The sequence below is a fragment of the Oncorhynchus clarkii genome, chromosome 9 (assembly GCF_045791955.1).
Source record: "Oncorhynchus clarkii lewisi isolate Uvic-CL-2024 chromosome 9, UVic_Ocla_1.0, whole genome shotgun sequence".
NCBI classification, from domain to species: domain Eukaryota; kingdom Metazoa; phylum Chordata; class Actinopteri; order Salmoniformes; family Salmonidae; genus Oncorhynchus; species Oncorhynchus clarkii.
This window is the reverse complement of record NC_092155.1, coordinates 37,548,635-37,571,862: the sequence shown is the minus strand read 5'-3', so window position 1 is coordinate 37,571,862 and position 23,228 is coordinate 37,548,635. Positions and strand designations below refer to the sequence as shown.

Below are 23,228 nucleotides of genomic sequence, written 5' to 3'. Positions count from 1 at the left end.
GTCTTACACGGAACCCAAACCGGCTGCGCGCGAGTGCCATCGGGCGCTATCGTGCATAAATGTATTTATATTCTACACCAAACGCGACATGCAGGTTAAAATATCAAAACAAACTCAACCAATTACATTAATTTGGGGACAGGTCGAAAAGCATTAAACATGTATGGCAATTTAGCTAGTTAGCTTGCACTTGCTAGCTAATTTGTCCTGGGATATAAACATTGAGTTGTTATTTTACCTGAAATGCACAAGGTCTTCTACTCCGACAATTAATCCACACATAAAATGGCCAACCGAATCGTTTCTAGCCTTACAGGCTTTTTCATCTTTGAATTTATATGGTGATTGGCATCTACACTTTTACCACGACAACCGGCAAAACATTTCGTCTTTCAATCACTCAAGTGAGTATAACCAATGAGGAAATGGCAAGTGGGTACCTGCTTCTATAAACCAATGAGGAGATGGGAGAGGCAGGACTTTCAGCGCGATCTGCATCAGAAATACAAAGGAGTTCTGTTTTATCCCTTGGCATCACAGACGCTCGTTGGCGCAATAATTGAATAACTTGGATTTCTAAATGTATTTTGTGATGCTGGCGCACGCGACGTGTCCGGTCTGGTCAGCATGTTAGGCGTTTTTTCTGGGGGCTGTAGGTGCTCACAATTTGTGTTGTTGTTGAAAATTACTACTTGATCAACAGTACTACTTCTAGTAGGAGTGGAAATGTAACAGTATAACTTTAAACCGTCCCCTCGCCCATCCTCGGTCGCGAACCAGGGACCCTCTGCACCCACAACAACTGACACGCACGAAGCATCGTTACCCATCGCTCCACAAAAGCCACGGCCCTTGCAGAGCAAGGGGAACTACTACTTCAAGGTCTCAGAGCAAGTGACGTCACCGATTGAAACGCTATTTAGCGCGCACCACCGCTAACTAAGCTAGCCGTTTCACATCCATTACACTCACCACCCTTTTGACCTCCTCCTTTTCCGCAGCAACCAGTGATCCGGGTCAACAGCATCAATGTAACAGTATAACTTTAGACCGCCCCCTCGCCCATACCCGGGCGCGAACCAGGGACCCTCTGCACACATCAACAAAAGTCACCCCTCGAAGCATCGTTACCCATCGCTCCACAAAAGCCGTGGCCCTTGCAGAGCAAGGGGAACCACTACTTCAAGGTCTCAGAGCAAGTGACGTCACCAATTGAAACGCTATTTAGCGCGCACCACCGCTAACTAAGCAAGCCGTTTCACATCCGTTACAGAAACATGAAGTGTTGTCATTTAACGAGAGACTAGTTTCAATGCAAAGATTTTCACTTGAGAAATACTGCACCAAACATCTTAGTGAGATGTAAAAATGTTATGACAGATTTCTTAATTCTGACTAATTTCAGGAAGTGTTTCTGGCTAGGGCTCCCGAGTGGCGCAGTGGTCTAAGGCGTCACTACAGTCCCTGGTTTGAAACCAGGCTCTATTACATCCGGTCATGATTGGGAGTCCCATAGGGCGGCGCACAATTGGCCCAGCATCGTCCGAGTTTGGCCGGGGTAGGCTGTCATTGTAAATAAGAATTTGTTCTTAACTGACTTGCCTGGTAAAATTTTAAAAAATCATTAAAATGTTGTTGCTTCGTTCTATTAGCAGGGACAAACAACAGTTATATTTTCTTTTTTTTCAAGCGAAGGTCTTTACGGAATATGCGAGCACAGACTATTGCTTTACCTAGTTGAGTTCTGCTGGGAGAAAGCCGAACCTTTGTATGCAGACTCTTTATCCTCAGGTTAGACACTGACAGCTCACGCTCAATTGGTCAGTATTGGCCTGCCAATCAGGAGAGAGGGGAGAAATGCCTTATCATCATGACAGAGACATTATCTGCAATCAGCTTTTCGGGTTTCAGCTGTGTTCAATGAAGGTAGATTCTCATGGCATGTCCTCTCTTCACTCAAGGCAGTATTAGCTCAGTGGGAGTCAGTTCTGACTGACCTGACAGTGTTTTTTAAACAGATTATTTTTCTTTCTTCCAAAGTGAAACGTTTAAATGCTCTCCAATCTGCATGCAGCTTTGTTGAAGCTTGTTAATGAACTTAAAAAAGGAAGATCAGCCAGCCGTTCTTTGCTCCATTCAATTAATAAAATTAAATGTGTTTCCCAGATTTTCTTGTGTTGACAAAAATACATTATGCCACAGGATTATCTAGCGTACCATGAAGAAAACATTAAATATCAATTACTCTGCATGGTGTTATCCTGCAGGCTCTGTGTGGAGTAAATTTAGACATGGAAAGGAAAACAGGATTTCATGGGTAGAATTTAGCAGATTGAGAGAGCGATTTTTTTTGTTTTTGTAATTTGTTTATTTTACCTTTTTTAAACTAGGTAAGTCAGTTAAGAAAAAAATCTTATTTTCTATGACGGACTAGGAACAGTGGGTTAACTGCCTTGTTCAGGGGCAGAACGACAGATTTGTACCTTGTCAGCACAGGGATTCGATCTTGCAACCTTTCTGTTACTAGTCCAACGCTCTAACCACTAGGCTACCTGCTGCCCCAGCTTTTCATAATCTTTTCCTAATAAACAATTATTTTGTTTATCGTTTTGTTTATTTGTGGCCGTAGTGAAAGTACAGAAAAGCAACCTTCAACACTGGGAGCCCACTGCCAACTACAGCCACACCCAGCACTGCAAGACATGGAGCAGTCCCAGCCACCAGCTCAACCAGCAGGACCACTGCAAATGTAAGTTGGAATGTGTGAATATGCTACTGGGTATAGTACAGTATATAACCTTTTTCCTTGTTGTACGTATGTATTTTGAGTTGCTGTTGATCATCGGTCATTTTTTTGGGTTAATGATCCTAGATATGATCCCAATGATATTATATCATTGACTTTGCATTAGCATCATATGTAGCCCCTGTGGAGTTACAGGTCAAGTGGCGAGTTGCATTATTCTACCTTGAGGGGGACTTCTCTTTGCATTGGTTTGATGTTGTGAGCATGTGTCCTTTCAGCTCTGGTGTGTGGTGGCTTCTCCCCTTCCTCCACAGCCACCTCAGGGTACAGCAGCACCCTGCCCTGCCCCATCCCCCCCGTCGCCTCCCCAAACCCCCACAGCACGACACACAAGAGATGCCAGCGGAGTAAGGAGCACAAGAGCTCACGTATGTGGATAGTTTTTTTCCATGTGAATTCATAACATTGTTTTATAATAGTTTGAGAATTTACCCTGCCTCCCCTCGTCAAAGTGGTGACCACTCTGATGACTGATCACTGACGTCGACTAAGATGACTGATGGAAAGACTGATAGCTGACTCCCTCTCTTCTTTTCACTCTCGAACACTCACTTTCCCTTTCTCTCTCTAGCGCTCTTTTCACTCTGACCATTTATTCTTTCTCTCTTCCTCCTATCCATCCAACCCCCCTACCAGTGTCCCTAGCATCCAGCTCAGTGGGCCCTGGGGGTCAGGTTGTTCACGTGGAGACCAGTGAGGTCGTCCTGAGGGGGGATCCACTCCTAGGGTTTGGGGTTCAACTGCAGGGGGGTGTTTTTGCCACAGAGACCCTGTCTGCCCCCCCAGTCATCCGCTTCATCGAGCACAACAGCCCTGCCGAAAGGTGACCCACCCACACACAGAGATGCATGTGCGCACACGGCCTTCCACACAGAGACACACAGTGTGTTAGTCACTCAAGAGGATGGTGGGGCATCATCAGGAGTGATGGGGCGAGTCACTGCTTTCTCTGAGGAGTATTAATCTGGGTCTCCTAACTATCCAAAGACGTCAGTGTTCGATACACTATGTCCTATCAATTCCATTAGCCACTTTGCTTTGATGTAATTGAAATAACTGCAGTGGTATTAGAACCTGTGTTTGTGAGAAGCATTCTAGTCTACTTTCCCGGTAGTTTATTTGTCACACCACACTTCAACACTCTTAATTTTGATCCTTGCATTTAATATCTGTTTATTGAATAAGGTAAAACGATACAGGCCAATTAACAGCGAACACCGATCAGGCCAGTGTGTGGTCTCTCTCCTTGTCTTGTAAGATTCATGATAATGTCTGTATGAACAAGAGAAGGCCTTGTCCCCTGGGTGGTGTAATACCATTAAAAGGCTCCCGCCGTTGGGAGGGAATGACTCAAGCAGAACATCGTATTGTGATGTTCGTCTCAGTCCTGACACGAAGGTAAATTAATCGCAGTGGTTAGTGAATGAATCCTAGTTCACAGTGCTCCTATGTGTTTGTCCTGATCATTATGTGATCATGGAAGTAAGTATGTGTCTGATTGTACAGTAGGAGTGTGGGTTTGTGGGTGCATGTGTGTTTGTGTAATGGAAGTGGTTTGGTGAAGTGTCTGTGCCCTTATTCAAGGTCAAGCAAGGTGAAGAGTAATTTATTTATCAGAAAGATGATTGAGCTTTGTTCAACTTAGGTGACATATTGATTCAATATTAGTCATTTTTCTGTGAAAATAAGTTTACTTAAAGGTTTCCCATTGCTCAGAAGAAGACAGGAGGGACCAGTCAAAACAAATGAAAAATGTAACAACATGAATTGAGTGTGCCCTTCAGGGTCCTGACTCAGTGGATTGTTGTCAGTGAGAGGAGATCAAAAGGACAAAGTGGAGTTGAAATATACGAAACAAAAATATAAACGCAACATGTAAAGTGTTGGTCCCATGTTTCATGAGCTGAAATAAAAATGGTTCATATGCACAAAAACCTTAGTTCTCTCAAATTTTGTGCACAAATTAGTTTACATCCCTTTTAGTGAGCATTTCTCCTTTGCCAAGTTAATCCATCCACCTGACGTGTGCAATATCAAGAAGCTGATAAAACAGCATGACCATTGCACAGGTACACCTTGTGCTGGGGACAATAAAAGGCCACACTAAAATGTGCAGTTTTGTCACAGAACACAATGCCACAGATGTCTCATGTTTTGAGGGAGCGTGAAATTGGCATGCTGACTGCAGGAATGTCCACCTGTGCTGTTGTCAGATAATTGAATGTTAATTTCTCTACCATAAGCCACCTCCGATGTAGTTTTAGAGAATTTGGCAGTACTTCCAACTGGCCTCAAAACCGCAGACCACACCAGCCCAGGACCACACCAGCCCAGGACCTCCACATCTGGCTTATTTTTCTGCGGGATCGTATGAGACCAGCCACCCAGACAGCTGATGAAACTGTAGGTTTGCAGAATTTCTGCACAAACTGTCAGAAACCGTCTCAGGGAAGCTTGTCTCCATGCTCGTCATCCAAGGACTTGACCTTACTGCAGTTTGGCGTCGTAACCGACTTCAGTGGGCAAATACTCATCATCAAATCCCACTGGCACGTTGGTGCCCCATGGTGGGGTTAAGTTATGGGCAGGGATAAGCTACTGTCAACAAACACAATGCATTTTATTGATGGGATTTTGAATGGACAGAGATATCGTGATGAGATTGAGGCCCATTGTCGTACCATTCATCCGCTGCCATCACCTCATGTTTCAGCATGATAATGCACAGCCCCATGTCGCATCTGTATACAATTCCTGGAAGCTGAAAGTGTCCCAGTTCTTCCATAGCTTGCATACTCACCAGACATGTCACCCATTGAGCATGTTTGGCATGCTCTGGATGGCTGCGTGCTCCAGTTACCGCCAATATCCAGCAACTTCGCTGGAAGAGTGTGACAACATTCCACATGTCACAATCAACAGCCTGATCAACTCTATGCGAAGGAGATGTCTGGCTGCATGAGGCAAATGGTGGTCACACCAGATTCTAACTAGTTTTCTGATCCACGCCCCTACCCTTTTTTTTTTTTTTTTTGATTTAAGGTGTTTATTCCCAGCCATGTGAAATCCATAGATTAGGGCCTAATGAATTTATTTAAATTGACTGATACTTATATCTGAAATCTACAGCAGTCATGAGAGTAAAGAAAACAAGATGGATCTGTAAATGTGTATTTGCTCCATATAACAGATGCATGGTATTAGTCAACATGGATAAGGTTTCTTATCGCTTTACAGCAGGAGTCTCATGGTCTCTGCTGAAAATGCTTTTTGATTTCAGAGTTGGCTTAATCTGGGTCTGGGAAATGGGCCGTAAATGAGAGAAGTATTGGGGAAAACAGTTCGTAACACCTGGTCATTTGGATAAATGTCTGTCTAGTCTAACTGTATAAAGGCCACATTCACTATGAAAATGAGTTTTATATTTTCATCTAAAATGTGCTGAATGCCACACACAATTACCCTTTTTCCTTATTTTTATCTTCTAACTGTGCTTTGTGTTGTCAGATGTGGACTTCTGCAGGTGGGGGACAGACTCCTGTTAATCAACAGAATCCCTACAGAGGATGGAACACTGGAGGAAGCCAATCAACTACTGCGAAATGCCGCTCTGGCCAATAAGGTCACTCTGGAGGTCGAGTTTGATGTAGCAGGTATAGCCTTTTTATTTTCTTTAACGTTTGTTTATCAAAGTTGGAAATGGCATCTCTTTTATCCATTCATATTTTAACCAGAGCGACTAGTTAGTGCATTCATCTTAAGATAGCAAGGTGAGACAACCACATACTGTGTCATAGTTAGTACATATTTCCTTAATATGAGTTAAAAGGACAGTCTGAATTTGTTATTTATGCTTTAATCAATCTGTTAATTTCATGTTTTTGTCCCCAATTAGAATCAGTGGTTCCAAGTAGTGGCATGTTCCATGTGAAGCTGCCCAAGAGGAGGGGAGTAGATCTTGGCATCACAATCAGTGGTGAGAATACCAGATGCGAACAGCAGGGGGTGACGTAGCCCAACATTAGAATCCTTGGCCTTCATATTAAGTCAATTCAATCTCAGTTCAATTCAAGGTGCTTTATTGGCATGGGAAACATATGTTCACGTTGCCAAAGCAAGTGAAGTAGATAATATACCAAAGTGAAATAAACAATAAAAATGAACAGTAAACATTATACTCAAAGTTCCAAAAGAATAAAGACATTACAAATGTCATTATGTATATATACAGTGCTTTAACAATGTACAAATGGTTAAAGTACAAAATGGGAAATAAATAAGCATAAATATGGGTTGAATTTACAATGGTGTTTGTTCTTTACTGGTTGACCTTTTCTTGTGGCAACAGGTCACCAATCTTGCTGCTGTGATGGCACAATGTGGTATTTCACCCAGTAGATATGGGAGTTTATCAAAATCGGGTTTGTTTTCGAATTCTTTGTGGATCTCTGTAATCTGAGGGAAATATGTGTCTCTTATATGGTCATACATTGGTTAGGAGGTGCAGCTCAGTTTCCACCTCATTTTGTGGCGCAGTGTGTACATAGCCTGTCTTCTCTTGAGAGCCAGGTCTGCCTACGGTGGCCTTTCTCAAAAGCAAGGCTATGTTCACTGAGTCTGTACATAGTCAAAGCTTTCCTTAAGTTTGGGTAAGTCACAGTGGTCAGGTATTCTGCTGCTGTGTACTCTCTGCTTAGGGCCAAATAGCATTCTAGTTTGCTCAGTTTTTTTGTTAATTACTTGACACATTGGAAAGAATATTTTTGTTTTCTTATGATTTGGTTGGCTTTTGGAGTTTTGTCTCTCTCTGTGGATCAATGCTCTGTGATCCATGACTGGTCTCTTAGACTGTCATGGAAGCTACTACCTAATTATGTCTGAATAATAGCAGTCTAATACAAGCATTTATCATCAACTCTTTCACACTTTAACAAGCCTGGAAAAACAAAGGACAGCAATTATCTGTAGCACAGAGGATTTTAGGGAAGTGATACCACATATACTGAAGGTAGTAGTAGGGCAAGCCAACAGTGAACTTGTTATATGTGCAATGATGTGGGACTGTTGTGGGTGTGTGCATTAAAGTGGAGCATGCATGTATCCAGAGCAAATTAAAATAATCTGGGCTACAGGTAACTACTGATAAATGTGATTTCTATTCCCTGCTATTATCATTGTGGATGTTATTAACATTTAATGTAATGGTGTCTCTGTCTGAACAGCAAGCAAGAGACCCGAAAAAGCTCTCATCATCTCTGACATCAGAAAAGGAAGCATAGCTCACAGGTGTGTCCCACATCCCAATCACATGGGGAGTCATGCTGATAAGGTCAGCAAAGAAACGTCCAGTTTTTAGGTTACTCCAACAAATGACTTGCTTTACTGCCTCTGTTCTGGGTTTAGTTAAGTCTGAAATGCAGTGATACTAGTCATGAGCAGGAGTTTTTCCTCACCATGTGACCTTACCAGGAAAAACAGGGCCCTAGTAATAGTATCTTTAAGATGCAAAGCAAATGTCAGGTACAAACAGACAAGTATCACTTGATGTTTTATCTGGTTTAATTTGCTGCCCTCCTCTCCCCTGCCTGCTAATAGGACAGGCACGTTGGAGCCAGGGGACAGGCTGCTGGCTATCGACAACGTGCGTCTGGAGAACTGCACCATGGAGGACGCCATGCATGTGCTGCAGCAGGCAGAGGACATGGTCAAGCTCCGGATCCAGAAGGACGAGGATAACGCTGGTAAGATGAACACAGAGTCATGCTTCAACAATAAAGATGCAGTATTGCGTGGAGAGGTTGGTTTAAAGTACAGATTTCTGTCCAATGAGGTTGAATTCCCTAATGGGCACATCTCCAGACTGTATCAAAACATTGCTGTCTAAGAAAGTTAATATGTGATGTGTGATTGTGCTGTAAATTCCCACTGTTTTCGCACATTTTTATGTAAAAACCATCTGAAAAATAACTGTAAAATGAAGTATAGCAGAGTGTCATGGTGCTTTGATTTGTCAAGTGGCTTGTTTTTACATGTTTCATTTGTGACTCATGTCTGATGTGTGCTAGCTAGTGTGCCATTTATTTTTGATCTAATTTATCCCTTATGTAATAACTGTCATATTTCTACATGTTCTGAGCATGTGTGGTTATGCATGCTCTCTCTGTCCCTGTCAGATGAGCTGGAGATGTCTGGTTCCATTATCTACACAGTGGAGCTGAAGCGTTACAACGGCCCGCTGGGTATTACCATCTCAGGCACAGAGGAGCCTTTTGACCCTATCGTCATCTCAGGCCTCACCAAGAAGGGCCTGGCTGAAAGGTGAGAGGGTTGGGGTTCAGGTGTCAGGGGCATGAGGTTGGCGCTCCTATTATAAGAGTGGTTAGAGGTGATGAGACTATAGGGAAGATCTCAATTGCATACTCCTCGCGTCCTCTCCCCTCTGACCTTCTCCTCTAATGGGTTTTGAGAAGGAGCCGAGGAGAGAGGACACGAGGAGTATATAATTGAGATTCTCCCATAGACTGGCTCCATAGGTGTCAAAAGCCTTTCCTTGTCTCCTCTGCTTCATCTGTACTGTATGTATAGGCCTACCCGGGATCTGTTTTCTGTCTGGATTTTCTGTACAATTCTTTAATGTCAGTATAGATAGTTGAAGGTTGGACTATTGAGATGCACCTCAACTCTACTATTATGGTTGTGATTTATGATTGAAATAAGAATGCTACGAATTGTAGTTTTTGCCACACCCTCAAAGCCACACAGTGTAAAATATGTCAATAAACAATAGCTGTCTGGTCTGATGTTTGCTTAATCAGCTCTTTGTTACTCTCTTGCCAAACTGGACAGTCGGGCTGTTTCATTGTCGCGACCATACAGCCTCTGAAACAGAGAAGGAACTATCACCACACTCTGATGTCCTTTATCGCCTTCTTATTAGAGCCCAACCATATATCGTTTCACCAATATTAACAGCTGATTATATTCGATAAACAGGATGAAAAAAATAAATAATAATAATCTACTGTATTGTTACGGTTAGGAGGCTCAAACACTAGAGCTGTGTTTTAATACCTATACAAACATACTGTATACTACGTACTTAATGAGTATATACTATATACTCTTAGTTCATTTTAGTATACTATAAACAAACAGTATGTTTTTGGTTGAGCGTACTAGCTCTTCTCCTGTCTACGGGAAGTTGATGTTGTTGCTATGCAACCTCTTGCGAGCTAGTTAGCATAACAAATGACTAGTTAGACATTTTATGACTTCGGATGTGTTCTTAAATTCAATCTGGAATGCCAGAGTAAATTCAGAGCGTTTTGCTCTCGGAGCGCATCCAGTATGCGCTCCGAGAGCAAAACGCTCTGAATTTACTCTGGCACTCCAGATTGGAGTAGGGTTGATAGGGTTGATTTGAGCATTCTGACCTTAAAACGGCAGTCAAGCACCCAAGCTAACGTTGGCTAGCTTGCTAGCTACTTCCAGACACATGAGAGAACACTCTGACCATTTTACGTTCCCTAGCAGAGCTGGTTAGGCAGTTTTCATGTCATCCATAGCGTTGGCAAACTGTAACTTTGCTGTTGGCAACAATTTAATTACGTCTGCCATATTCAACGGGTGTTGAGCGCTCATAAGTTCATTATTCTGTGCTCTGGTACACTCAGACGAGAGTGCTCTGAAAGGGAATTTTCGAAAGCACCCGAATGTCCATTGAGAACGCACAATGACTATACCCTTTAGCTAAGCTAAGAATGACGGGAATGATCAAGTCAATAAACGTTGGGTAGTTAACCTGTAGTTAATATACTGGCAAGTTTGACGTGTAAGTAGCCAACTAACATTAGGTAGCTAGCTAACATATCGGTACATACTGCTGTATTGATATGCTATGTGGTTCTTAAGGACAGCGTAGCTAACAATTTGTCAGCCAACATAACGTGTAAGGTAATTTATTTGAAAAGTAATTTATTACATTGCTCAACATTTTCTTAACATTTGTTGTAATTAGTGAAAGCAATGAATTTGTATCCGCTCTCGTTGTACTTCGGCGGCGCATATTTTCCGCCATTTTCTTCAAATCTGAAAACAATGTGAAGCCATTTCCAGAAGAATTGCATTATGGGCCCTAAAGTACGGAAATAGTGTCCTTTGTGTGTATACTTCATATTTTGGCAAATTTAGTACGACATCCGGGAACTTTTGGCATACTAACTATATCCATACTATGAATAAGCATTCTATATACTCAATTCACGTCACAAATAGTACGGTTAGTGTGGTTAGTATGAGTATTCGAACACAGCTAAGGTTTCCACAGGATAGCAGGAAGTCGCTTTCTCAGCAAAACCTCTCACAGACCTAGCCTGGTTCCAAACCTGTAAGTTATGTGCTTCATCTAAGAGAACAGAGCTGTGAAGTAGTGACTGCTTAGCTGCAGCGTTTTCCCCCACCCTTAGTGGGGGGGAAAGTTCATACAAGTTCATACACTTGTTTAAGGGTGTTACAGCATGTCATTTGAGCTGATATTCCCGTCCTCTATGCCCAAGTTGGTTTTAGGTCGTTTGAACAACCAATTACCTTCTTGTTCACTTATCTTATCTGATGTTTGTAATATGATTGATATGTATATCTGTTGTCTCATGATACCCGTCTTCCTTTGAAGGAAATTTGTAGTCCGTCATTTTGTATTCATTTTGTCTTTTGTCTTCATTTTGTCTTCTATAGGACTGGTGCCATCCATATAGGGGACCGTGTCCTGGCCATCAACTGTGTGAGTCTGAAGGGGAAACCCCTGAGTGAGGCCATCCATCTACTCCAAATGGCCGGAGAGACTGTCACCCTTAAGATCAAGAAACGCCAAGACGGTATGTACTACTGTTGTTAAGTTTGTTAATCAAGTTGCTTTAAAAAAAAGTATGCATGGAAGGGCATGCTGAGCCTTGTATTTGTTAGAAGAGTTTCAATGACATAAATACATTACGTTGAGTTAGGATTCTCTCTTGACTCTCCATTCTCTCTCTGTTCCCATGCAGAATCGGATGGGCAGCAGATGTCGGAGCAGGCAGGATTCCCGAGCGACACAGAGGATGAGCTGACTGACTACCAGAAGACCAGTAAACACTCAGGGGTGTACTCTGCCACCGGGCCTAGCGTGTACTCTGCCATGAGCTCCTGGGACGGTTCCGGCATCGACACTGGCTACGGCAGCCAAGGTGAGGACAGAACACGGCCGCACAGTCATTACCAGTTTAGACAACCAGCTTAGGCCACTTTAGATGATTGCTATTCTCACATGACTGTCCTGAAATCAGTTGTTAGGAGTGGGTAGAATGTTGACATGTTTATTTATGTTTGTTTTTGTCCTTTGTGTTCAGGAACGTATCTCCACAGAGGTGCAGATTTGACCTTCCAGCCTAACGAGTGGAGACGCACCAAACCGACCAGGACTCACCTCACCTCCACTGGCCTTACCCCCCTTAACCACCACTCCCACCTCTACGATGGGAGATACGATGAGGATGACTGGGATAAGGCTGCTGGGTGAGCGCCTACTTCAGGCGAGAACAAAGGATTAGCAGCCTGGTTTCTAGTCTGTTTGTGCTTTATCCTGCTCTTAATCTTGGAACTCCCTCTCCCGGATCCGGGAGAATTGTCTTCAACTGACACTAATTAGTATAACGCAACGGACAAAAAATATTACTAGAAAATATTCATATTCATGAAATCACAAGTGAAATATATTGAAACACAGCATATCCTTTTGTTAATCACCCTGTCATCTCAGATTTTGAAATTATGCTTTACAGCCAAAGCAAACCAAGCATTTGTGTAAGTTTACCGATAGCCTAGCATAGCATTATGCCTAGCTAGCAGCAGGGAGCTTTGTCACGAAAATCAGAAAAGCAATCAAATTAAATAGTTTACCTTTGATGAGCTTCGCATGTTTTCACTCACGAGACTCCCAGTTAGACAGCAAATGTTCATTTTGTCCCATAAAGATTATTTTTATAGCCGAAACACCTCCGTTTGTACTTCACGTTTGGTTGAGAAATCCACCGGAAACTGCAGTCACGACAACGGCGAAAAATATTCCAAATTAGATCCATAATATCGACAGAAACATGGCAAACGTTTTTTATAATCAATCCTCAAGGTGTTTTTCAAATATCTATTCGATAATACACTGCTCAAAAAAATAAAGGGAACACTAAAATAACACCTAGATCTGAATGAATGAAATATTCTTATTAAATACTTTTTTCTTTACATAGTTGCATGTGCTGACAACAAAATCACACAAAAATTATCAATGGAAATCAAATTTATCAGCCCATGGAGGTCTGGATTTGGAGTCACACTCAAAATTAAAGTGGAAAACCACACTACAGGCTGATGCAACTTTGATGTAATGTCCTTAAAACAAGTCAAAATGAGGCTCAGTAGTGTGTGGGGCCTCCATGTGCCTGTATGACCTCCCTACAACGCCTGGGCATGCTCCTGATGAGGTGGCGGATGGTCTCCTGAGGGATCTCTTCCCAGACCTGGACTAAAGCATCCGCCAGTCTGTGGTGCAACATGGCGGTGGTGGATGGAGCGAGACATGATGTCCCAGATGTGCTCAATTGGATTCAGGTCTGGGGAACGGGCGGGCCAGTCCATAGCATCAATGCCTTCCTCTTGCAGGAACTGCTGACACACTCCAGCCACATGAGGTCTAGCATTGTCTTGCATTAGGAGGAACCCAGGGCCAACCGCACCAGCATATGGTCTCACAAGGGGTCTGAGGATCTCATCTCGGTACCTAATGGCAGTCAGGCTACCTCTGGCGAGCAAAGAAATAGCACCCCACACCATGACTGACCCACCGCCAAATCGGTCATGCTGGAGGATGTTGCAGGCAGCAGAACGTTCTACACGGCGTCTCCAGACTCTGTCACGTGCTCAGTGTGAACCTGCTTTCATCTGTGAAGAGCACAGGGCGCAAGTGGCGAATTTGCCAATCTTGGTGTTCTCTGGCAAATGCCAAACGTCCTGCACGGTGTTGGGCTGTAAGCACAACCCCCACCTGTGGACATCGGGCCCTCATACCACCCTCATGGAGTCTGTTTCTGACCGTTTGAGCAGACACATGCACATTTGTGGCCTGCTGGAGGTCATTTTGCAGGGCTCTGGCAGTGCTCCTCCTTGCACAAAGGCGGAGGTAGCGGTCCTGCTGCTGGGTTGTTGCCCTCCTACGGCCTCCTCCACGTCTCCTGATGTACTGGCCTGTCTCCTGGTAGCGCCTCCATGCTCTGGACACTACGCTGACAGACACAGCAAACCCTCTTGCCACAGCTCGCATTGATGTGCCATCCTGGATGAGCTGCACTACCTGAGCCACTTGTGTGGGTTGTAGACTCCGTCTCATGCTACCACTAGAGTGAAAGCACCGCCAGCATTCAAAAGTGACCAAAACATCAGCCAGGAAGCATAGGAACTGAGAAGTGGTCTGTGGTTATCACCTGCAGAACCACTCCTTTATTGGGGGTGTCTTGCTAATTGCCTATAATTTCCACTTGTTGTCTATTCCATTTGCACAACAGCATGTGAAATGTGTTGTCAATCAGTGTTGCTTCCTAAGTGGACAGTTTGATTTCACAGAAGTGTGATTGACTTGGAGTTACATTGTGTTGTTTAAGTGTTCCCTTTATTTTTTTGAGCAGTGTATATCAACCGGGACAGGTGGCTTCTTAGTAGGAAAGAGAGAAACAATGGCCGCATTTGTCTTTTATGCACAAAACACTCTGAGAGCCTCCAGCTGACCACTGACGCAATGTGGTCGTGCAGGCTATTTTTTCAAAATAAAAGCCTCAAACTATGTATTGTGACACTAGACACATTAGGGAAGCCATAGAAAAAGGAATCTTGTTGATATCTCATTCACTGCTCAATAGGGACGCATAGGGATGCATAGGAACGCAGAGCTTTCCAAATAAGAGTCCCTTCCAGATTGGATTTTCCTCAGGCTTTCGCCTGCAATATCAGTTCTGTTATACTCACAGACAATATTTTTACAGTTTTGGAAACTTTAGAGTGTTTCTATCCTAAGCGGTCAATTATATGCATATTCTAGCATCTTGTCCTGACAAAATAGCCCGTTTACTTTGGGAACGTTATTTTTCCAAAAATGAAAATAGTGCCCCCTAGTTTCAAGAGGTTAAAGCACATGCAGATCTGGACATGGCACATGGATTTTATCATTTTAAATTTTATGTCACATGTGCCGAATACAATTAACATTACAGTGAAATGCTTACTTACAAGCCCTTAACCAACAATGCTTTAAGACATTTTAAGAAAACTATGTGTTAAGTAAGTGTAATACGTATCACATTTTTACATCAAACATTGTTTAATTTTGTGGCTTTCAATGCTGTTATTTTTTCCTTTTCATCTTCAAGTATGCCTTCTGTATGCCTCAATTGATGAATGTAAGCAATGAGCAACATAAACAAGTTTGGTTTAGTCTAAAAGTCAATATGTATTGATTCACTGCCAGCTATCAATTTGTAAAGTGAATCCAAGAAATATGCAATTTTTCTCGAAATCACCACAGTTGTTTCATTCATCCATGTTGTCGTGCTTCGTCTATCTGTGCTTTTTCTCTCTTTCTCAGGTATTCTCTCTCTAATCTGCTTTACTAACTGCCCGTGAGGTTCCTGGTGTTTCACATAAACACATTTTTTTTCTGTGTTGCTTCTGTCTTCACCAAACCTGTCCCTCTAAAGCACCCAAAGGCCCAAAAAGACACACACCTGTTCATTGTCTGTTGCCTCACTCTTGACTCTTCACTAGATTTTTTTCTCAACTTGTGACCTTCACTGCCACAAATTGTCAACTCTTGAAGAATTTTTGTGTGGCCTAACTTTTAAACTATTAACCATCTGCATGAAGGCTCTGTCTGTTCTAATGGAATACACTGTTTTGCGCCTTCTACTGTGATAGTGAGAGAGTTAACGCTTGCCCTCCCTGAGGCCTGAAAGGTTTTTAAAGGACCTCTCCGCTATGCAGTGCAATGCCTGCATTACCCCCACTGCTTTGCAGGCCACACCCGTTTCAAACCAGAAGCAGGCATCCCCAGTCCCAGAACAGCAAGGCTCCTCTCATGTTCTGGTTACTGCGTTGTCATAGATACGCCAGCCCCCCTCGTTGCCATGGCACCCTGAACCAGGAGGACACCTTCTGGTCCCAGGCCCTGCAGGACCTAGAGACCTGCGGCCAATCAGAGATACTCAGGGAGCTGGAGGTAGGCTACATCTCCCTCCCATCTGTTTCAATCTGCTACTAAATGAAGCAATACAAAAGTCTGATTGTCTAGACAGTCCAGACACCTGCTGCCACTTTTTCTATTCAGTCAAGCTGTGTGTGCATAGGTACGTGCATGCAATATATTAAGTTATTTCCTTCACATGCCCATCATTTTGTTTTCTCCCAGGCGTCCATGACAGGCAGCACTCTTAGCCTGTATCTGGCGTCCCAGGAAGTGCTAAAGAGCAGAATCAGTCCTGTGAAGAGGGGTCCCATCCATGACGAGCCTAAAACCAAAGGCAACCTGCAGAGGTCCAACAGGACCAGGGACACACCCCCCAGAGGGAGAGGAGAGACCCAGGAGACCACTTCCCCTACAGCCCTGGAACTGCTGAAGGTGCATAGCAGGGTGGGAGGGGGCATCTCAATTCAGTTCCTATTCATGGTCTGACAAATTATTTGATTTTCAGTCCACTTCATGAATTTACTGACTTGAAATGTGAACTGATATCAACCCTGGTCCGTGGGGAATGATGTGGTTGATTTCCAATCCAATCCATGCTTATAGCATGAATAGCTACCATATAATCGACTGAGTATGCAGACAACCCTGTAAAGCTATTGATCAGTGAACTGTAGCCTGACCCTGCTCTACACTTAAGTGATAATGCCCTTGAAGTGTTTGGAACAGGTGTTGTTAAGCCTGAAACAAAGTCAAAACCGTGCACATATATCCTCCAAACACCGGCTTCGAGGGCATTATCACTCTCTGTCCTAATACTGGTTACCAACAAATTCACATAATGATTGACATACTTTCATAAACGTTATTTTGATGAATTTATTCATACTTTTTCATCCTTCCACCATATATAGTCCCGATACACATCTAGGATTGCTCCCCAAGACGGCTGGTTGTTCTTTCTATCAGTTCGGTTGCTAGAGACGCGACTCAGTCGTTCAGGCTTTTTGTTCTGTATCTCTGGACGCGACCCAGTCGTTCGTTCTAAATGTTCCATTGCCATACTGGCTGGCAACATTCTTATCACTTTCTTTCTAGCTAGCCAACTACGGCTAACTTAATCGCGTCAAATAGTGCAGCCAGAATTATAACAGTAGCTGCATTTGTTTAATCTGTTTTCTAGTGACATTTATTTCGATACGTCCATAACAATGAGCTAATGAGGCGCGATTTCGCCTGGCTTAGAAAATGTGCTCTCTCGTCAGGACACAGTTGTTCAGAGGAGCTAGCCAACAATACAGCTAACACAATAACTGCAGATGTCGGAGAGACAGACAGCAAGGTTTATACAAATCTCTGCTGCTGAAAAGGAAATGTTAGTCTAAAAGAAATGCGAGATAACGTCTAGATGCTTTTTATAGTGGAGATATAAATTACCTGGCTGAGCTGATGAAACGGTGGATTGCGCAGTCAGATGGAACAGAGTAAATAGGCATTTTAACATCATAGATTTAGCTAGTGGTAACTTGTGGAATAGACACCGGCTGGAATGCGGTTTTAACCAATCAGCCTTCAGGATTAGAACCACCCGTGTATATTATGGCACATGGAGAACATGCCTGTTGGGTTCAATTAATATCTTACCCTGAGCCTAACTGAACTGAAGCCACCCTGAACTGAACTGAAGCCAACTGAAGCCACCCTTCACTAACTGAACTGCAGGCTACCCTGCCCATCACTGGAGTGTAACTGGACTCAGTGAATGCCAGGCCAGTCAGGACTTGCAGTGTGTGGGATAATAGATAACCAACATAACACTGAACCTGCTCATTATAATGTAGTTACAGCTCCTGGTGTTGTGAGCTGTATTGTCCCCTCGCCACCTGCCGTGACCCCACTGCATGTACAGTACAGTCTGTTCTATTGTGCTGCAGTGTACTGTTGGTTTAGGAAGTGGGGTTGAATACGGGCACAAGCACTTAGTAACTGAATCTAACCACGCCCTTAAAAACAAACATGAATTGCAGATTGAAAACACTGGAGGTTGCTGAGGGGAGGACGGCTCATGATAATTGCTGGAATGGAATGGCATCAGACACAAGGACACTATGTGTTTGCTGTATTTGATACCAGTCCATCAATTCCGCTCCAGCCATTACCCCAAGCCCGTCCTCCCCAATTAAGATGCTACCAAGTTCCTGTAATTGAATGATTTTTGATATTGGTATAATTTCCTCTGACAGCCAACTTGATTGGATGCAGTTCCATACCTAATCTGCATAATTTACATTGCTAAACCATATCATAACTCACTTAGCCTGTGGCAATATGTGACCTGTAAAGCCCAATTCCCATGACCTCCGCAAGAATGGCATTGCGCCGAGCAAGCCATTATTTTCCAATGGAGGAGGCGTTGTGCTCACTAAGAGGGTTACAGAGAGCTAGGCCTTTGGGGTCAGCGCCATTACGCTCAGAGTTTAAGTCAATTTATACCCCGCACTGTTCCCGGACCCAACGGAGAGCATGGCAACTTACAAGGATCAAGTGAATGTGCCTTACTGTCTGTTCTATAGGTGACCCTGAGGAAGGACCCAGACTGTGGAGACTTTGGCTTCAGTGTGTCAGATGGCTTCCTAGAGAAAGGCATCTACGTCAACATGATCCGACCAGATGGTCCTGCCAACCAGGCCGGGTTGAAACCCTATGACCGCATTCTGCAGGTACACATATTTGTTCAACTAACATTTTGAATTAATTTGCTATTAATACTGTGTGTTTTTGTTATGTTGAACTGAATGCTCCTGTCCCAGGTGAACAGAGCGAGGACCAGAGACTTTGACTGCTTCCTGACTGTTTCTCTCATCACTGAAGCAGGAGACAGCTTGGACCTGGTCATCAGCAGAAACTCCCTGGCACAGGCAGATAAGGGGCCACCTCAGGACTGCGAGGACCCTTCTGACTCCCTGTTAAGCTTCCTACATTATAGGACCAATAGTATCGCCCTGTGACAAAGGTCCAAGGGGGAGGTAATGGATAATAGCACGTTCAAATGGTGTTACACATTATACCATGTGACATGTAGGCACTGCACGTCTCACACACTGGTTTTGTTTTGTTATATCTCTTGTACATACACACAGAATCACATTCAGATGTGAGAATACATGTGTATGTGAATAAACACACATTCAGTCACTAATTCACACTCCCACACACATACATTTGCCGTGACCAATGTTAGTCAGTGTATTCATGTGATCTAGAGCAGAGAAGGCTCAGTCAGGCTTCTGGGGCTGTTCAGGCAGAACCACATGTAGTTACGTAACAGCTTCTGACTCAGCCTGCTCAACTCTACAGAAATCCCAGAGAAACAAACACACACTTCCCTCTCAGAGAAGGTGTGTTCGGGATACAGCACCACCACAGTGTTTTTTGTTTTTGTTCAACAAAAAGAAAAGTGAAATGTGTGCAATTGTGAACCTCTGTGACCTCTTGCTGGGGAATGGTGGAGTTGCACGTACACACACATTTGACACACGAACGTGCGCACATGTGGGTGTTGGAGGAGTCCAGGCATGCTGTGCTGGACTATTATTTTAGCCATGTCTTGGCTGGCTGCCCTTTCCTTCTTTTCAGCCCGGCCCGACCTGGCCAGCCAGCTCCCCTCACTGTTAGCGCCACAGAAATAGGTAGAATGCTAAGCTGGCGTTCACTGTTACTTGCCAAGTATTGCAGACATTTCACTTCTATTTTAGATACCCCACACTCTGTCCTAAAGTCTAAAGTGTTTGTGAAAATTGATTTGGGTCCAATTTTGATGGTAGTCACGTGAGGACAAATACTTACCAAGGCCTTTTTTTATCACACCTTCATTGTTGCCGAAGGTTTCTTTCTCTTGTTACATTTCTCACACCATGTTATTAGCTACTGGGTAGACTGAGCAGGCATTTGTCATTCATTACTTTTTGGCATCAGCGTTTTTGTTTCAAGGTTCTTGTCAATGGTTTTACCTAATCAAGTTCACTATATTTCTGAAACCAAACCACTCACCGTTTTTGCTTGTATGCACTAGTCCTAAATCAGATCCATGTACTGGAATTGACGGGCTTTATCACTCAATGTTTAAATATATGGTGATAATGCCACATTCTTTGTTTTGAAAAGCTGTGTTTCACACTCTAAAGGAGTGTTCCTTGTCATTAGAACATAGTATTCTGATTATGTTCCGGGAGCTCACTTTTCTCCTACACCTCTTTAACATTCTACCCTCAATATCAGCATATCTTGTGAGCATATATTTTCCTGACTAGAAAAACCTTGTGGCCCTAGTCCTATGCAAACATGTTTCAGAAGGCATTACACCAGAGGTACTTACAATACAGTATCAACTCTCAGGTGTACAGTATCAACTCTCAGGTGTACAGTGGTTTCTCTACAAAAACCCTCATAAGTGAATCACATCCCCTGACAAATGTGGAACGAAATACCTTTCAGTTGAGATGATGAATGATTTCATTTGAAACTTTTAAACCCATTTTAATGTATCTGTTGAGTTTTAGCCCTCAACACTCCATAGGGTATGGACTTTGATTAGAGAGTATTTTCCCCAGCTTCTATGGCTGTCTCTCCCTCCCATAATAGTAAGCATAAACATGTAGCTATAGGATTTAATGTCCCAGCCATAGAAAGCTTGCATTGTTCACAAGGGGGAATTGTAAAGCTTTTCTCTGCTGAACAATTGCCGTCTCTGTCCTGATCAGTCAGACAGAACCTTCTCCAGAGCTGTTCCTATTTTATCATAACATGATATTTTTATAAAGCTCTTACGCAACACGCCTCGCCTGGCCTGCTTACCAAGTTGCCTCAGTGGAAATATGATTTGCAGAGTCATGCTGTCCCGTTCAGGACTTAACTCACTGCTTTTTAATCCTCCGAGAGGAACCATGTTTTAAGAATGTTTTTATGTTGCTCTCAAACTGTCATACATTTGATACAGATACCTGTTTTTGGTTCTATTGTTTTTATTTGAACTGACATTCTGCATGTGTGGTTTTGTATGTAAGATGTGACTTAGTGCACTGTTTTCTGTACAGTTCTTCTGTTTACATTGTCCCCCAGCTGCATCCAAGCATAGATATTTAAGTAGTGGGGGGGCTGAAGGAAATTGGTTTATAAGATGTTATTGGATTCTTTAGTGAGAGATGTATTTCCTGCTTGTTATGAAAAATAAGGATCTGAGGAATGGAGTGTTTTTTTTCTTTCTTGAATTCTTCTATGATAGCCATTTATCTTTGCCCAGTCTACCTTTGGACATTAAGCAAAGGAAGGTTTGCAGAATGAACATGTCCTGAAACATTTGTTTAAATCATGATTTCATGCATATTTCTACCAAGAAAGACCTTGCTCCAGACAGATTTGGCCAGCCTCCCCTAACACTGTTGATCCCAGATAACAAGCTGGCCATAAATCTCAGTCCCGCCACCCTCACTTCTCTGTAGATGTGACCATCACGTCTTTGTGGGTGAGGTCTCAACATGGTTTTCACCTGCCTAGAAGGGACACCTAAGATCATTTACCAGAAATGTCAATGCAGGTTTGTCAAACTAATGTATTATATTATATTTCCTCGCTGTTAAAAGTTAGTCTTCTATCCATCGATTTCAACATTTTTGATGCGCCCTGACTTTCTTGATTTAATTTTGATGACTTTTAGCAAGCTGGATAGAGTAAAGAGACTATACAATAGGTCTGTTATCACTTCTACTAGGTATGTTTTTTTTTAACTAACTACAGTGCCTTGCGAAAGTATTCGGCCCCCTTGAACTTTGCGACCTTTTGCCACATTTCAGGCTTCAAACATAAAGATATAAAACTGTATTTTTTTGTGAAGAATCAACAACAAGTGGGACACAATCATGAAGTGGAACGACATTTATTGGATATTTCAAACTTTTTTAACAAATCAAAAACTGTAAAATTGGGCGTGCAAAATTATTCAGCCCCCTTAAGTTAATACTTTGTAGCGCCACCTTTTGCTGCGATTACAGCTGTAAGTCGCTTGGGGTATGTCTCTATCAGTTTTGCACATCGAGAGACTGAAATTTTTTCCCATTCCTCCTTGCAAAACAGCTCGAGCTCAGTGAGGTTGGATGGAGAGCATTTGTGAACAGCAGTTTTCAGTTCTTTCCACAGATTCTCGATTGGATTCAGGTCTGGACTTTGACTTGGCCATTCTAACACCTGGATATGTTTATTTTTGAACCATTCCATTGTAGATTTTGCTTTATGTTTTGGATCATTGTCTTGTTGGAAGACAAATCTCCGTCCCAGTCTCAGGTCTTTTGCAGACTCCATCAGGTTTTCTTCCAGAATGGTCCTGTATTTGGCTCCATCCATCTTCCCATAAATTTTAACCATCTTCCCTGTCCCTGCTGAAGAAAAGCAGGCCCAAACCATGATGCTGCCACCACCATGTTTGACAGTGGGGATGGTGTGTTCAGGGTGATGAGCTGTGTTGCTTTTACGCCAAACATAACGTTTTGCATTGTTGCCAAAAAGTTAAATTTTGGTTTCATCTGACCAGAGCACCTTCTTCCACATGTTTGGTGTGGCTTGTGGCAAACTTTAAACAACACTTTTTATGGATATCTTTAAGAAATGGCTTTCTTCTTGCCACTTCCATAAAGGCCAGATTTGTGCAATATACGACTGATTGTTGTCCTATGGACAGAGTCTCCCACCTCAGCTGTAGATCTCTGCAGTTCATCCAGAGTGATCATGGGCTTCTTGGCTGCATCTCTGATCAGTCTTCTCCTTGTATGAGCTGAAAGTTTAGAGGGACGGCCAGGTCTTGGTAGATTTGCAGTGGTCTGATACTCCTTCCATTTCAATATTATCGCTTGCACAGTGCTCCTTGGGATGTTTAAAGCATGGGAAATCTTTTTGTATCCAAATCCGTCTTTAAAATTCTTCACAACAGTATCTCGGACCTGCCTGGTGTGTTCCTTGTTCTTCATGATGCTCTCTGCGCTTTTAACGGACCTCTGAGACTATCACAGTGCAGGTGCATTTATACGGAGACTTGATTACACACAGGTGGATTGTATTTATCATCATTAGTCATTTAGGTCAACATTGGATCATTCAGAGATCCTCACTGAACTT

The 23,228-nt window shown here is 43.0% G+C and overlaps 1 protein-coding gene across 1 annotated transcript in view; it reads left to right on the top strand.

The window, feature by feature from the left end:
• Positions 1-21,477, top strand: part of LOC139417536 (glutamate receptor-interacting protein 2-like) — a 75,881-nt gene extending 54,404 nt beyond the window's left edge. The window contains exons 12-26 of the mRNA XM_071166787.1: positions 2,630-2,749; positions 3,025-3,174; positions 3,443-3,629; positions 6,314-6,459; positions 6,702-6,782; positions 8,029-8,092; positions 8,402-8,547; positions 8,980-9,124; positions 11,540-11,679; positions 11,848-12,027; positions 12,190-12,355; positions 15,986-16,100; positions 16,290-16,499; positions 18,638-18,784; positions 18,875-21,477. Of these exons, the coding sequence (XP_071022888.1) occupies positions 2,630-2,749; positions 3,025-3,174; positions 3,443-3,629; positions 6,314-6,459; positions 6,702-6,782; positions 8,029-8,092; positions 8,402-8,547; positions 8,980-9,124; positions 11,540-11,679; positions 11,848-12,027; positions 12,190-12,355; positions 15,986-16,100; positions 16,290-16,499; positions 18,638-18,784; positions 18,875-19,072 (2,195 nt within the window). The 3' untranslated portion in view covers positions 19,073-21,477. The remainder of the gene's footprint in view (positions 1-2,629; positions 2,750-3,024; positions 3,175-3,442; positions 3,630-6,313; positions 6,460-6,701; positions 6,783-8,028; positions 8,093-8,401; positions 8,548-8,979; positions 9,125-11,539; positions 11,680-11,847; positions 12,028-12,189; positions 12,356-15,985; positions 16,101-16,289; positions 16,500-18,637; positions 18,785-18,874) is intronic.
• The last annotated feature ends 1,751 nt before the right edge of the window (positions 21,478-23,228 follow it).